The sequence below is a fragment of the Pungitius pungitius genome, chromosome 15, assembly GCF_949316345.1.
Source record: "Pungitius pungitius chromosome 15, fPunPun2.1, whole genome shotgun sequence".
Lineage (NCBI taxonomy): Eukaryota > Metazoa > Chordata > Actinopteri > Perciformes > Gasterosteidae > Pungitius > Pungitius pungitius.
This window is the reverse complement of record NC_084914.1, coordinates 1058551-1074955: the sequence shown is the minus strand read 5'-3', so window position 1 is coordinate 1074955 and position 16405 is coordinate 1058551. Positions and strand designations below refer to the sequence as shown.

Here is a 16405-nt window from a genome sequence, read left to right as displayed (position 1 = left end):
AAGAGAATGCAGACTCCTCCACCCTAATCCACACATCGATTATCCTAATCCAAACTCCTCCACCCTCATATTGACTCTCCTGGAAAATACAGTTTTAACTAAAAACCCAGATTAAATGATAAGAAATCGATCCTCTATCATGAATACAGACAAATGTTTTATTGGCTCTTTTAGTAAGATACAGAAACTTCAGATGTATAATCTAACTTCCTAAAACATTTATGAAATATAACCTTTATTTGCCTTTTGCTTTATTTAATCCTCCTTCATAGTACGAAGCAGTTATTCTGAGACGTCTCCATCTAGATTTACACTTTTAGCTTCTCTGGAGGTGAAGTGTGGAAACACAACTCCTGAACCCAGGATGGTGATTCATTCAATCAGGATTAAGCCCCGTAATCCCGTGTGTTTGGAGCTTAACTGACCAACGGTTTTAAAAGTACATCAAACGTACTTCAAGTTTAAAGTGGATTCCTGAGGGACATTTTTCCAAAGTTAAACACTGAAATGTCAAAGCATCAAATAATAGGGATTATTTAGAAAGATAACATGACTCCCCTTTGAGGAGGGGGGGGCAGAATCCCTCGGCTCGTGGCGAGGCTGCAGAGATAACACCTCCTCGTGGGTTCCAGTTGCCCCCTCCTTCATATATGTTTCACCCCCCCCTCCTCCCTAATTGGGTCTGTGCCTTCAAAGTGTGTTGTGGAAGTGCATCACTGCAGGGACACGTTGCTTCATGCTTCAGGGGAGAAGGTTTCATTGGTTCCACCTTCTTTCATTCAAGGCCCAAACAGATGGTTCATATTCCTAGAATCACTAGTTCTGCCGTCCAGGATTGTTGACTGCGAAGCTCCTCTTTAGGACGCTAAGGTGGGGGGGGGACGGGGGGGGGGACCCCAAAGGCTCAGCACCTGCTCATCAGCTGAAGAGGCTGAAGGGAGAAGAAGCCAAAGAACCCTGAAGCTGGAGATGCAGCAGAGATCTTTAGTAGCTTCATGGAGACCATAAACTCGTGGAACTATTTAGTTAGATGATAAAACAACTCGCCCGGGTGTAGTTAATGTAATTTAAAGTGGAGACATGTTTAAGGGGGGGGGGGGGGCATACACCCTTGAATATAAACACTTCTTTCATGCACGGTTCTGCTTCCTTTACCGTTTTATGGACTCCATAAATCTCCTCTTCAGAAGCTCTTTCATCCAGCAAACTGTAGGGTTTGATTCCTGTGTAGATGCTGAAGGTTCATCCATCATTCGTAGCCTCATTTATACAACATTTCATTGGACAGAATTCATTTGACACTGTTTTCTGATTTATGTTGCTATAAAAAGAGACATCATGAATTTATGCCTCTTTTCCGGAATTAAACCAAAACTTTTAATGTGATGTCTATATTCACTTTGGTTTCACAAGGATATTTACCACAAATAGACCATTGTGTATGCGTGAAATATTAATCTGATATGTATGATGAAATATTAAGTAATAAGGAGACACGCTCTTTGTTCCGTTTGTTTGTATCTTTTCTTTCTCTGAATCCCGAACGTTTCATTCACGTCGGCCCTTTTTCTACAAGTTCAAAGTAACGTCGATATTAAAGACTTCACACTGTGTGAAACATCTGGTTAAAGAAGACCAGGCCTTCTGCATCACAGCTTTCTGTGAGCTGCACCTGAACAAAGTGGACTTTAACCACGGGATGCGTTTTAGCCTCCAGGTCCTAGTTACATTCTACATTCTGTTAAGAGGGGGTTCTTGTTTTCTGCCACCTTTTATATTCGTATTAAGGCAAAAACTCTAAATGATGTCTGAGAATCAACTTTGGAGGGAAAACAACAAATGGCGATGGATTCAAATTCCTTTTTTTTGTTTTGAACATGAAAAATGTCAAAACTTTAATCTCTTTTCATCATCTGGAAAGGTTTTCCTCAAAGACATTAACGATGGAACGACCTCTTTTTGTAGACGTAAGCAGCCCTTCAAAATAAAAGCATTGACGAGCGGTGTGCTGAGGACGTTCCTCTCTTCCTCTAAGAGGAGCTCCTTGAGTCCCTCCTTCAAACCATCCAAAGCGGGGACCCCGCTCAGGGTCTTCTTCACGTTCTCTGTCAGCCTCATTTCATGCTACCGACCACCCCAAGTAACTGAATAATGAAACCGTGTGGATGCACCTGGTGGGAATCCGGTGCTGCTTGTGAGCGTCCAACTAACCTCCCTCGCTCCCCCCCCCCCCCCCCCAGAGAACCACTCCGCCCCCCCAGACGTCACCGGCTACACCAGCAGCGCCCCCGAGGGGATCCAGGTGGAGCGGGCGCCGGGCGCCGGCCCCGCGGCCCCGAGGCCGACGCCCAAGTACGGCAACGCCGAGCTGATGGAGACGGGAGACGGTGAGCGTTTTGTTTGGATCTCAGTGACACCGCATGGTCCCACTGGGGGAGAGACCCCCACCTGACGGACCTCCAGCTGCCTTTTCTCTCCTTTTTTTAAACATTCTGTAGTCAAAGACAAGGTTTGTAGCAGCTTCTTCTTCTTCTCAAAGGACACTTTGGTATTTGTTTGATTTTTGACATCAGCTGATCTGTCGGGTTTGTGTTTAAAGGGCCGGGGCCACAGTGGATGGTTGTTTGCTTTTTGGGGGGGGGAGGTCCAGACCTCATCCGCCCCCCCCCCCCCCCCCCCCCCTCCAAAAACCGAGTCTGCCAGAACATCTGCTCGCCTCCAGATCTCTGCCCTCCCGCCCCCTAAAGCTCACAGTGGGGGTTCATTAAAGAGTTTCGCAGCTCGTCTCGCTCGCCGCTCTTTTTTCTGATTCCCCATCGGAGCAGAAAAAAACCCAAACTGGCTCTAAGATTTAAAGCTTCCATGAACGTTTATTGGGGGACGACGGCTTCTTCACAAAGCACCTGAGAGAGCAGTGTGATCCAGGGTGTGTGTTAACGTGTGTGTGTGTGTGTGTGTGTGTGTGCGTGTGTCTGCAGGCGTTCCCGTCAGCAGCAGAGTCTCAGCTAAGATTCAGCAACTCGTCAACACGCTGAAGAGACCCAAGCGGCCCCCGCTCAGGGAGTTCTTTGTGGACGACTTCGAGGAGCTCCTGGAAGGTAGAGAACGTCCCGCCTTCCTCCCGACTTTTCTGCTCCTGCTTTTTTTTTCGTTGGAGATGAACGTTTTGATGAAACGTGGTCCCTGCTCCACCAGTCCAGCAGCCGGACCCCAACCAGCCCAAGGCGGAGGGCGCCCAGATGGCGGCCTCGCGCGGCGAGCAGCTGGGCGTGGTGACCAACTGGCCCCCCTCCCTGGAGGCGGCCCTGCAGAGGTGGGGCACCATCTCCCCGAAGGCCCCCTGCCTGACCACCATGGACACCAACGGCAAGCCGCTCCACGTGCTCACCTACGGTAACCTGAGCCCCGCCCCGCGCCGCTGTCACTAATGATGAGCGTCACGTGACCCGCGGGCAGGCGGCCCGCGGGTCACGTGACGCTCGGCACGAAGATACATGTGAATAAATGTGTTTTCAAATGAGCTTCACACCTCGGAGTCTAAAGCCGTCAAACAGGAACGAGTCCGTAGAGACGACCCGCAGCGACACACACACACACACACACACACACGTACACACACGTACACACACACGTACACACATGTGGGATTTGAGGAGTGAGCTCGCAGCTGATGACGAGGCGATGTGTGCTCAGCAGACTATGAAATGTCCTCAGCACCTTGGGGTCCGCCGCCAGAGAGACACGGTGAGACGGCGTGTGTGTGTGTGTGTGCGTGTGTGTCTGCGTGTGTGTGTGTGTGTGTGTGTGTGTGTGTGTGCAGTGCTGAATCTAAAATCTCATTCTTCCTTCATCTTTTTATTCCTGTGGTGTCTGGCTCCCTTTTGATGTCGGACCGACAAGGACAAACTTGTTTAGTTTTTTTCCCGTCTGGAGAACAGAGAGAATTCATGATTCCATTTCTCTGCCTCTGTCCTTAAACTCAACCGTCGACAAGGAGGCAGCGCCGAGAGAGGTCGCCTCGGGGAGCTTTGATCCACGTGGGAACCGATCGCGTAACCGATAGCAACGAGCGATTCGATCTCTTTCTTTGATTTTCCCTCGTGTGCTTTCTGTTTGAACTGAAAATCCTGTTTTAAACTTCGTCAGCCTCTGCAAACTTTCCAGGATCGACCTGCACACTGCTGTCGATATATACAGCGTATTTATGTATATATTATATATTATATAACATCATATTATATGCCACAGCGTTGTGTGTTAAAGCTGCATTCTGTGCAGCGACCAGCAGGGGGCGACTCCTCTGTGTCCCATAGAAATGACACTTGTTCTCGGAGTCGTTTTCAGAACAAATTAACACAAAGCCCCCCTTTTCGCGTTTTCCTGCTCCCCTCGCGACCCCCCCCGGCCCCCCGGACGAAGCTTCCACAGCTTGTTTAAGTAATGTCGTCCTAAAAGAGAAACCCTCTGATTGCATCTGGATCTCTGAGTTGGGACTCTTCAGCGGGTGGGAACCTCTCCTGTGATTTTTATCTCCAGCTGGAGGACGGCTGATCCCGCCCCCCCCCCCCCACCCCCACCCCCCAGGTGGCCCCCCCATTACTGATCAAGTGTCCCCAGAGGCGGGCGTCCTCGTCCCACAAACTGATTCACGCTCAGCAGTTTCCACACAAAAGGTTCACATACACACATATATATTCTATATATATATATAGAATATAGAATGTGTGTATGTGTATGTTGGTTGAGGTGAGCGCTCCTCTTTTAGCCTCCTGTAAGCGACTCCTTCTCGCTGCCTTCCCCCCCCCCCCCAGAGATGCAGAAGCTCGTCTTCCATTCATTAGCTCTGACAAACGTCAGAGGAACCTCATTCAGCCCGAAAAAAACCAAGAGGAATTGACGGCGGGTCGCTGGAGCGAAATATCTGCGTCTGCCAGTCTGAATTAGGAGGAAAAACCAAAAGGAGAAGATTGATTGTATTGTCGTGAGTTAATGCATCAGTGAACAAAGCCAGCTGCGCCCCATCGAGAGATTACATTCAATAATATATATTCAAATACAAGGTTTCCTGGAAAACAACAGTGATTATTTTATTCTGACGAGGGGCGCAGGGTTCATGTTGCGGATTCCGAAGAAGCCTTTTATCACCGTGGTTACGGGGCGGCCTGGTGTTGCTTCACGGTAACGATTCCCACAATCTGCCTCTTCAGGGAAGCTGTGGTCCAGAAGTGTGAAGGTGGCCTTCAACCTGCTGCACAAACTGGGAACCAAGCAGGAGCCGCTGGTGCGACCTGGAGACCGGGTAAGTGGAGAGGAAGGACACGGAGGTCCAGGTTCTTGGGAGCGCCGTGCGGACGGGTCGGTTCTGGTTGACCTCCGGAATGTGGATGAGGTCACTGAACGCAAGCTAGAAAATGGGAAAAGATTCAACATTTTATGAACTTTTGACAACAAATGTTGTAAAAACCAGACGGAACCAAGATGGCAAACTCTATCACAACGTATCTTCTTCCTCTCTTACCTTTCACAATAAAAGCCCCGGGCAGGCCAGCATTCAATTCACTGAGGTTTCAGTAGTAAAACATCAAGAGAGCAGAAAGCAGTTCACCTCCTTCATTGATTGGCTGTGGAAGTAATCATCACACCCCATCAAGGGAGGGGGGGGGGGGGGGGCGGCATGGGTTTTAATCACAAACTGGGCTACTTTGTGGTTTTAATGTAGCGTTGTTGTTTTATTTTGATCCTGCTTCTAGTGTTTTATGACACAGAGTCATTTTATGTGGAAACATCTGCTTTATAAATGAGCCGGGGGGGGGGGGTGGGGGGGGTTGTGTAATCGCAGGTTTGTTGAAAGTTTTAACGCGTCGACATCAGTCCACTTCCTGCGCCGTAACGGCGCTCCCCAAACACACACATACACACACACAAACACACACACACACACAAACACACACACACTAGCCATTAAACAGCACTTAAGCCGGGGGGGGGGTCACCCTTATCACCACAACATGCAACTGGAGCCAAAGTGGATCCAACGAGGCCGAGCTGTAGATGGCAGATAGCAGGAAGCAGAATGTATCATATTATTATATTTAAAGCCCGTCAGAGGTCATACGGAACACGTCTCCGTGGCGACGGGAGGCGGAGACTCACCCGCGCTCTCCCCGTCTCACCTTTGACCCGCAGGTGGCGCTGGTCTTCCCCAACAACGACCCCGCCGCCTTCATGGCGTCATTCTACGGCTGCCTGCTGGCCGAGGTCGTCCCCGTCCCCATCGAGGTGCCGCTGTCCAGGAAGGTAAGACCTCGACCCCCCAGGGGGGCGGGACCTCGGCTTTGTGTTTATTCATACGGCGAGGGGATTTATAACGTAAACATGCGTTGTGTGAGGAGAAGGAAAGTGTGTGTGTGTCTGTGTGTGTGTGTGTGTGTGTGGGCAGGGGTGTCCCCGTTTTGTTGACGTGACGAGTTAATAAAACAAACAACGTTACTGAAGGATTTGAGTGATGAAATGTACTTGACTATAATTCACGTTGTCAAAGCAAAGTTTTTATTTGTGCTGCTCAACTGATGAAGTCATTTGAGTCCCCACTAAGTTACTCCGGTCCACGCAGATGTGTTTCACATCACACTCTGCATTATAACATGCATTATAACATGCATTATAACATGCATTACAACATGCATTATAACATGCATTATAACATGCATTATAACATGCATTATAACATGCATTATAACGTACATTATAACATGCATTATAACGTACATTATAACATGCATTATAACGTACATTATAACATGCATTATAACATGCATTATAACATGCATTATAACATGCATTATAACATGCATTATAACGTACATTATAACATGCATTATAACGTACATTATAACATGCATTATAACATGCAGAGTAAATCTGGAGGTTTGCAGAGAGCAGAAGAAAGAAACCAGATGGATGTTTCTACAGAACCATCAGAAGAAACTCAGTCCAGTCCAGTGAGCAAGACCTTTTAGTGATGAGGAAGAGGACTTCCTGTTTGCCTCTCGGGGCATCTGACCCCCCCCCCCGGATTTGGACATCGTAATCGGGCTCAGTGATTGGATGCTTCGTTGGTAAAGTCTCCGTCTCCCTGCAGGACGCCGGCAGCCAGCAGATCGGCTTCCTGTTGGGCAGCTGTGGGGTCACGGTGGCTCTGACCAGCGACGCCTGCCACAAAGGGTTACCCAAGGGCCCCACCGGGGAGATCCCCCAGTTCAAAGGTCGCTCCCTCTCACACACACACACACATACCTGTAAGACACAAAGCCCAGAGAGAGATTGCTTTTCAGTAATGGATGTATAAATAGCAACTTGATGCCGCCAGATTTACTGCTCCTCCCTCGGTAGAGTGTGTGTGTGTGTGTGTGTGTGTGTGTGTGTGTGTGTGTCTCATTAGGCTGGAGTGCTCCTCTTATTGATCAGCAGGCGATAAACTCGCTCACATGGCTGATTGTTTCTTCTGGGCAGCTTTAATTCAGACGTCAACGTTCCCTCGAACATCAGAGGCGGTTTTGTTGCCATTTGGCTCAACGGATGAAAGTTACATTTATAATAAAGTACTAATAAAAATCATAATAATACACTATATAGCAAAGTCACAAAATATAAGCATAATGACACAATAATAATAATAAAGAAAGTATTAATAATGCTAATACAATACTAGTACTGACCTCTAGGAGCCCACGTCAGGTAAACCAGGAGGGAACAGAAGCACGTCTAGATGTTCACGTACCTCCATCTGTTCTCCTCCACCTCGGAGACATGAGGGTGTTTGTTTTGTGCCCCTGTGCGTCCAGGTTGGCCCAAGCTGCTGTGGTTCGTCACGGAGTCCAAACACCTCTCCAAACCGCCCCGGGACTGGTTCCCCCACATCAAGGACGCCAACCAGGACACGGCCTACATCGAGGTGAGGCTGCGTGGGTTCCTCTACGTGAAGATACGTGAAGATACGTGTGTGTTCTGTACCAACACCTCGTGCTTCTCTCCAGTATAAGACGTGCAAGGACGGCAGCGTGCTGGGTGTGACGGTGATGAGGGTCGCGATGCTCACCCACTGCCAGGCGCTCACTCAGTGCTGCTCCTACACAGAGGGTAACGCACACACACACACACGCACACACAGTGTGGTGGACGCTTGTCCCTTAACGTCTGTCTCTCGTCCTCCAGCTGAGACCATAGTGAATGTATTGGACTTCAAGAAGGACGTGGGACTGTGGCACGCCGTCCTCACTGTAAGAACAACACTAAATATCAAATATCAGCTGATTAGCATCCAAGACCACCTCTGTTGGGACTTGTTTTACTATTTATTACTTCCCCATCAAACTATGAAATAATATGTATAATTAACTCCCCCCCCCCCCAGAGCGTCATGAACATGATGCATGTCCTCAGTATTCCCTACGCCCTCATGAAGGTCAACCCTCTGTCCTGGATCCAAAAGGTCTGCCAGCACAAAGGTGAACGAATCCACCCCACATTCACCCTCTCATTTCAACTTTGACCTGCGGAGCAACGCGCTTAATGCGTGTGTGTGTGTGTTAATGCGTGTGTGTTAATGTGTGTGTGTTAATGCGTGTGTGTGTGTGTTAATGCGTGTGTGTTAATGTGTGTGTGTTAATGCGTGTGTGTGTGTGTGTTAATGCGTGTGTGTGTGTGTGTTAATGTGTGTGTGTGTGTGTTAATGTGTGTGTGTTAATGTGTGTGTGTTAATGTGTGTGTGTTAATGCGTGTATGTGTGTGTGTTAATGCGTGTGTGTGTTAATGCGTGTGTGTGTGTGTGTGTTAATGCGTGTGTATTAATGTGTGTGTTAATGCGTGTGTGTGTGTGTGTTAATGCGTGTGTGTGTGTTAATGCGTGTGTGTGTGTTAATGTGTGTGTGTTAATGTGTGTGTGTGTGTGTTAATGTGTGTGTGTGTGTTAATGCGTGTGTGTGTGTGTTAATGCGTGTGTGTGTGTTAATGTGTGTGTGTGTGTGTTAATGTGTGTGTGTGTGTGTTAATGCGTGTGTGTGTGTGTGTTAATGCGTGTGTGTGTGTGTGTTAATGCGTGTGTGTGTGTGTTAATGCGTGTGTGTGTGTTAATGTGTGTGTGTGTGTGTTAATGCGTGTGTGTGTGTGTGTTAATGCGTGTGTGTGTGTTAATGTGTGTGTGTGTGTGTGTGTGTGTTAATGCGTGTGTGTGTGTGTGTTAATGCGTGTGTGTGTGTGTTAATGCGTGTGTGTGTTAATGCGTGTGTGTGTGTGTTAATGCGTGTGTGTGTGTGTGTTAATGCGTGTGTGTGTGTGTTAATGTGTGTGTGTGTGTTAATGCGTGTGTGTGTGTGTGTGTGTTAATGCGTGTGTGTGTGTTAATGTGTGTGTGTGTGTGTGTGTGTGTGTGTTAATGCGTGTGTGTGTGTTAATGTGTGTGTGTGTGTGTGTTAATGCGTGTGTGTTGTGGTCTTCCGTGCAGCCAAGGTGGCGTGTGTGAAGTCCCGGGACATGCACTGGTCCCTGGTGGCCCACCGCGAGCAGCGGGACGTCAGCCTGAGCTCGCTGCGCATGCTGGTGGTGGCGGACGGGTCCAATCCCTGTAAGGACCACTCTGGGGCCACAGCGGGGGGGTTAGGAGCGAACAAAGGGGTCCAAATAACCTGGAAACCCTACACACATAATATTATGATGGAACTACGTGATTTACAACAGATCTGATTAACTCTTTTTAAATGGTTGGTCTCTCAGGGTCGATCTCGTCATGTGACGCCTTCCTCAACGTCTTCCAGACCAAAGGTTTGAAGCCGGAGGTCATTTGTCCCTGTGCGAGCTCCCCCGAGGCCCTGACTGTGGCTTTAAGGAGGTACACACACACACACACACACACGTTTAAACATCACAACAAATGCATGAAGAGTTTCTTCGAATAAAGATATATACATGTGTATGTATATTTAATATGTTATAATCACCATTATATATGTCTGTATGTACCTAACTTTCCTAAATGAGTAGCTTTTTTTCGCTCCTCTTAACCGTCAAAGTTCCTGACTTGGAAAGGAATAAACTTAAAATCTTTCCACATCTTTCATCATCCGCGAAGCAGCTCGAACCACATCACAGTTTGTGCTTCGTGCTCCTCATTACGACACTGTAAAAGCTGTGTGTGTGTGTGTGTGTGTGTGTGTGTGTGTGTGTGGGTGTGTGTGTGTGTGTGTCATAAATGGCTCTGTTAAAGTAATGAACTCGCTTTCAAACCTCATCACACGTGACATCGTGTGGACTTCTGAACGTATTGATTGATTTGATTGATTTGACAGACGTCCTCCTTTAATCACAACCTTCTCCTCCAAAAGTGTCTCATGTCCTCACTCTCATCCTCTAAAATGCTGCCCTCTGATTGGTTGCCTCCTGTCGGCCCTCTGATTGGTCCCGTAGGCCCGTGGAGGAGGGCACCACCCCCCCCGGCCGCGGCGTGCTGTCCATGCAGGGCCTGAGTCACGGCGTGATCCGGGTCGACTCGGAGGAGAAGCTGTCCGTCCTCACGCTGCAGGACGTGGGCGCCGTGATGCCCGGAGGTGAACGCTGCTACACGTACACGTCACATGGAGACTTTGTACTCGTTTAATCTTCAGCTAATATGTCACCGATTGTTGAGTGAAAGAAACCGCCATCGTAAAAAAGCTCTGTCCACAACTCGCCGTCACCGTGACGCCTCGCCGTCTCCCCAGGCCTGATGTGCGTGGTGAAGCCGGACGGCGTCCCTCAGCTCTGCAGGACCGACGAGATCGGGGAGCTGTGCGTGTGTACCGTTGCCACGGGAACCTCCTACTACGGCCTGGCCGGCATGACCAAGACCACCTTTGAGGTGCGTGTGTGTGTGTGTGTGGGGGGGGGGGTTAAATCCTTTGCCCCCTCCCCCCTTTTCTCACCTTCTCCTCTGGTGAAGGTTTTCCCGGTGACCAGCGGGGGGGCCCCCGTGGGGGAGTTTCCCTTCACCAGGACGGGCCTGCTGGGCTTCATCGGCCCGGCGGGGCTGATCTTCGTGGCGGGGAAGATGGACGGGCTGATGGTGGTCGGCGGGCGGCAGCACAACGCCGACGACATCGTGGCCACGGCGCTCGCCGTGGAGCCCATGAAGTTCGTCTACCGGGGCCGGTCAGTCACAAAACACACTTCTCAGTGTCTTGTCACAAAATGAAGACAAAGGAAGTTATGTTAACCTTCCCGCGCATGCTACGGTTAGCCGCGCTAGCCCCCCTGACGGAGGACGTCTCCCTTGCAGGATCGCGGTGTTCTCCGTCACGGTGCTCCACGACGAGAGGATCGTGGTGGTGGCGGAGCAGCGGCCCGACGCCACGGAGGAAGACAGCTTCCAGTGGATGAGCCGAGTCCTGCAGGTACCAAGGAGTCGTTTCCTCATGGACCCCCATGGCACCAGAGGAGCTGCCCCCTGGTGGTCACCACAGGGAACACCGCTTTTTAGGGATTAAAGACTAAAAGGTGCCGTTTTCATTCTGTCCTGAAAAGTGAACCCGTTTCCCCTTTCCAGGCGATAGACGGCATCCACCAGGTGGGGGTGTACTGCCTGGCCCTGGTGCCCTCCAACACCCTGCCCAAGACTCCCCTGGGTGGCATCCACCTGTCGGAGACCAAGCAGCTCTTCCTGGAGGGGGCGCTGCACCCCTGCAACGTGCTCATGTGTCCGCACACCTGCGTCACCAACCTGCCCAAACCGAGGCAGAAACAACCAGGTACAGATGTGCACAGGACGAGCGCCATGATGATGATGATGATGATAATAATAATAATCCCGACTATCCAGCCCACATGTGACTTCCAATCAGATGTTACATCTGGAGGCTTGTTCTCTTCTAACTACAATCCTTTCCTGTCCTCTTCCTCCTCCTCTTCTTCCTCCTCTTCCTCAGAGATCGGCCCTGCGTCCGTCATGGTGGGGAATCTGGTGTCGGGGAAGAGGATCGCTCAGGCCAGCGGGCGGGATCTGGGTCAGATAGAAGACAATGACCAGGCAAGGAAGGTGTGTGTGAGAGAGGGCGGGGGGGCTGCTGGTTTTCAACACCATCACCATCATCATCATCACCATCAGACACAAATGCACTCAGTCACGCGGTTCATTTAGTCTCATTTCTTTGGATTATTTTTCCGTTGTCATTTATTTGTTTTCATTCTTCGCTGAGAGCCGAAACGCCTCCAGATCACCAGTGAATACAGCAAACAGGAGAGGATGGAGGTGAGGTTCATGTGACGAGGAGTGTGTGTCACCCACTGAGTCTCCTCGCTCAAAACGCCATGTCCACCCTAATGAGAGCAGACAGCCCCCGGGTAATGAGGAGCAGCGCCTCCCCCCGCGCCCCCCCCCCCGGGAGGCCCAAGCCGAGCGGAGGTGGAAGTTCCCCCAAACAGATGTTTGAGGAACTTCAGCTCAACTCCGCCTCGCTGCCTCGGGTTTGGGACGCGGGCTCTGACCCCGTGTGTCACTTTGAGAAAGTGCCAAAGGGCTTAGCTTAGCTTAGCTTAGCTTAGCTTAGCGCAAAGACTGTAAAGCAGAAACGCTCGCTGATTCATTCCTTCATTGATCTGGTCATCATCATCACTTCATGTCCCACATCTCCATGGAAACCGAGCCCTCCGTGTGAATGAGCTGCTGTGTTTTGGACTCTGTGTTTGTTGAAGCGTTTCGGGCATCGCTGTGATCTTACACACAAACTGGAGAACACAAGAGTCAAGTCCTTCTGATGTGAGAATCCTCCTAAATCAGCAAAATCACATCCGCCATGAAGGCGACGGGACGAGGATCAACGAAAACTGCAAACGGTGTGAAATTTGCAGCACAAATCAAGCGCTCCCAGACGTGCCGGGGCTTCGATGGCGCCGGGTTAAGACTCCTGAGAGCTGAATCCTCGTAGACACATGCACACACACACACACACAGACACACACACACACACACACACACACGTTCCGCTCGGCGTGAGCCCAGAAATCTCGTTCTCTCCTCCCGATCTCCAATTCCCATCTTCATCTCCCCGCTGCAGAGCCTCGTTCCCTCACTACGCTCTCCTACTTCCATTCATATTCATGCTTTTTCCTCCCCCCCCCCCCCCCAGCAGAACTCCTCTTTCATCGGCCCCTACAAAATAAAGGTCTCTTCTCTGCTACTCGAGGTCCTAAACGAGGGGACGTGCAGCTGCATTTCCAGAGCAGGACGCTCGAGTCAGCAATAAAAGCCTCATCGGTTCAGATGGGGGGGGGGGGGGGAGGGGGGGCACTTCAGATTAAACCCATTTAAATGAAATAAAACTCTTCCAACAGAGTCCTTTCCTCACTGTAGTACTTTTCCACCAGCACTATTTTTCTCTTTTTCTGATTTACGACTGTTATTCAGTTCAAACAGGGACACCAAACAAGTGAAAAAAGGAGAGAAAAGTTTCCTTCTCCACGTGTGTGTGTGTGTGTGTGTGTGTGTGTGTGTGTGTGTGTCTGCGTGCGTGTGTGTGTGTGTGTGTGTGTGTCTTGTCACTCGGCCTCACTCTTCCTGTGTTTCTTTGTGCTTCTTTTAGTTCCTCTTCCTGTCCGAGGTGTTACAGTGGAGAGCCCAGACCACACCGGACCACGTCCTGTACACACTGCTCAACTCCAGGGTGAGGCTTCACACACACACACACACACACGCACACAGACACACACACACCGATATAAAAGTCACGCCTTAGATAAAAGGTTGAGGAAGTTTTGATTGATTCAGGCTTAAACCTTCATAAACTTTAAGTTTAATTTCCCAGCATTGTGTGGGACAAAGACAACAGTTGTTGTTCTTGTTGTTTTTTTGTGATGCAGTTTGTAAATGATGTGTATGTGACAGACGGGCTCATTTGCATAATGTCAATATGATGCGCCGTAATTGTTTTCAGGCGCGAAGCAGCAGAAAATGTGACGTGACCTCTGATGATGCACCCTGCTGATCGAATGTGTCAATCATCTGTGTGTGTGTGTGTGTGTGTGTGTGTGTGTCTGTGTGTACATCCAGGGTACGATAGCCAGCTCTCTGACTTGTGTTCAGCTGCATAAGAGGGCGGAGAAGATCGCCGGCCTTCTGGCTGAACGAGGCCACCTGCAGGACGGAGACCACGTTGCACTGGTCTACCCTCCAGGTGGACACACACACACACACACACACACACAAACACACACACACACTCGTAACGTGGGACATTACAACCAAAATCTCAAATTAGTCAATTAGTCAATTTGAGATTCAAAATAAAAGCTCCATTACTGCAGTAAAGCCTGTGTGAACCTCTCTCTCTCGTCCTCGTGCCCCCCCCCCCCCCCCCCCCCCGTAGGTATCGACCTCATCGTGGCGTTCTACGGCTGCCTTTACGCCGGCTGTGTTCCCATCACGGTGCGACCGCCTCACCCGCAGAACATCGCCACCACGCTGCCCACCGTCAAGATGATCGTGGAGGTAAAAGCTTGATTCACCAGCACATAATAATAATAATAATGATAATAATAATAATAGTGAGAAGTGAGAAATGAGACACGTACAAAGGTCAATAAATCAATACGCTGCAGATGTGTCACATTTAAGACACTTTAGAGTCCTCAATGATGTGGAGTCAGCTTCAGTAATGTGGACCCTCTCTGTGCAGGTGAGCCGGTCGGTGTGCGTGATGACCACGCAGCTCATCTTCAAGCTGCTGAGGTCCAAGGAGGCCTCGGCCGCCGTGGACGTCCGGTCCTGGCCCCCCGTCCTGGACACAGGTACACACACACACACACACACACACAATTTACTAAATGAACATCATGTTGTATTCAAGAAGACCTGAAACTAGAGACTGAGACCATAAACTCAAGTTTACAATGTTTACTGATGGAATAAATCAAGAGAGAAGTAGAGTCATTTCCTCATAGACGTCTATGGGAGCAGAGGAGTCGCCCCCTGCTGGTCACTACACAGAAGTAGAGTCATTTCCTCATAGACGTCTATGGGAGCAGAGGAGTCGCCCCCTGCTGGTCACTACACAGAAGTAGAGTCATTTCCTCATAGACGTCTATGGGAGCAGAGGAGTCGCCCCCTGCTGGTCACTACACAGAAGTAGAGTCATTTCCTCATAGACGTCTATGGAAGCAGAGGAGTCGCCCCCTGCTGGTCACTACACAGAAGTAGAGTCATTTCCTCAGACGTCTATGGGAGCAGAGGAGTCGCCCCCTGCTGGTCACTACACAGAAGTAGAGTCATTTCCTCATAGACGTCTATGGGAGCAGAGGAGTCGCCCCCTGCTGGTCACTACACAGAAGTAGAGTCATTTCCTCATAGACGTCTATGGGAGCAGAGGCCCCCGGACCGTACACTGCTGGGCATTTACACACTAAAACTGTATGATTTATGAAAGCAAAAGGTTTATCTTGAAATTTCTTGTTGTCATGATAAAAGGGAACATAAGTGAGTGTGTTTGGATGTGAAAATCAGTATATATATTTTGATATTTGTATGGGACACACAAAAAAAGAAGAAACTCAGATTTGCTTGGGAAAAAACTACTTACAGGGGCTTTATCCCCATAAAACATAAAGGACGAAGCCTGGAAGTCTCCATTATGTTAGCCTAGTGTGTGGACAGTATATCTGTAAAGGTTTTACTTTTATTGAGTAAAGCAGAACAAATAGAGAGAGACTTTAGTGGAGGCCTCACGGCCACTTCACGCACAGTGGAAGCAATGCAGCTCAAATCTCTCCGTTTGCCGGGCAAATTATAAGTCCCGCCTCTCTATGGATTCGTCAGAGCCAATGGAATGGAGCCAGACCCACGTGGGATAGATCGCCCGTTTTCCTGGCCAGTAAAAAGAGGAGACGTGTGGAGCGAGAAATGACGCTCCGCTCTGAGGGCGAAGCCCCGCCCCCCTTTCCCATGTAAACAAGACGTAATGTTCGAACCGAGAGTTTTAGGCGCGTCATTGATTTAGGAGGCTGTGATTGGAAGTCGGGACTGGAGCTGTCAAAAAGCTGGACAAATCAAAATTGCCCATAATTCGGGATGTCCCGGGCATGCCTACCCCCGGAAATGATGCATTCTTTCATTGAAAACTCATAAAAATAACGGAATTTATGTTTAAAAAGTCATAATGTGATTCGAGTGCTTTGAGTTTGTTTTGTTTGGCGATTAGTGGCTTTAAGGCTGAACGCTTCTTTACGGTAACGCCCCCACTGGAAGTGTTTTTTTAATAATGCGCCGTTAAAGGCGTTGCGTAATCACGCTTTCCCAAAGGGACACTCAAATCTTCGCAGAAACGAATAAACGGAAGGTCTTCTACAGTCTCTGATAGAAGATTATGAAAGAATAACGCATACTTCT

The 16405-nt window shown here is 49.4% G+C and overlaps 1 protein-coding gene across 2 annotated transcripts in view; it reads left to right on the top strand.

Moving 5' to 3' along the window:
• LOC119208997 (disco-interacting protein 2 homolog C) overlaps positions 1 to 15009 on the top strand; it is a 52832-nt gene extending 37823 nt beyond the window's left edge. The window contains exons 6-27 of one of the 2 annotated variants that reach the window (XM_062557964.1): positions 2241 to 2387; positions 2979 to 3098; positions 3196 to 3393; positions 5208 to 5299; positions 6187 to 6297; positions 7142 to 7265; positions 7845 to 7954; positions 8037 to 8139; positions 8215 to 8279; positions 8414 to 8507; positions 9503 to 9622; positions 9772 to 9886; positions 10462 to 10601; positions 10755 to 10891; positions 10973 to 11181; positions 11309 to 11423; positions 11576 to 11777; positions 11955 to 12064; positions 13608 to 13688; positions 14075 to 14198; positions 14391 to 14512; positions 14700 to 15009. In XM_062557964.1, the coding sequence (XP_062413948.1) occupies positions 2241 to 2387; positions 2979 to 3098; positions 3196 to 3393; positions 5208 to 5299; positions 6187 to 6297; positions 7142 to 7265; positions 7845 to 7954; positions 8037 to 8139; positions 8215 to 8279; positions 8414 to 8507; positions 9503 to 9622; positions 9772 to 9886; positions 10462 to 10601; positions 10755 to 10891; positions 10973 to 11181; positions 11309 to 11423; positions 11576 to 11777; positions 11955 to 12064; positions 13608 to 13688; positions 14075 to 14198; positions 14391 to 14512; positions 14700 to 14879 (2819 nt within the window). In that variant the 3' untranslated portion in view covers positions 14880 to 15009. The remainder of the gene's footprint in view (positions 1 to 2240; positions 2388 to 2978; positions 3099 to 3195; positions 3394 to 5207; positions 5300 to 6186; positions 6298 to 7141; positions 7266 to 7844; positions 7955 to 8036; positions 8140 to 8214; positions 8280 to 8413; positions 8508 to 9502; positions 9623 to 9771; positions 9887 to 10461; positions 10602 to 10754; positions 10892 to 10972; positions 11182 to 11308; positions 11424 to 11575; positions 11778 to 11954; positions 12065 to 13607; positions 13689 to 14074; positions 14199 to 14390; positions 14513 to 14699) is intronic. The other variant, XM_062557965.1, reaches the window with a different exon arrangement.
• Positions 15010 to 16405: the final 1396 nt, after the last annotated feature.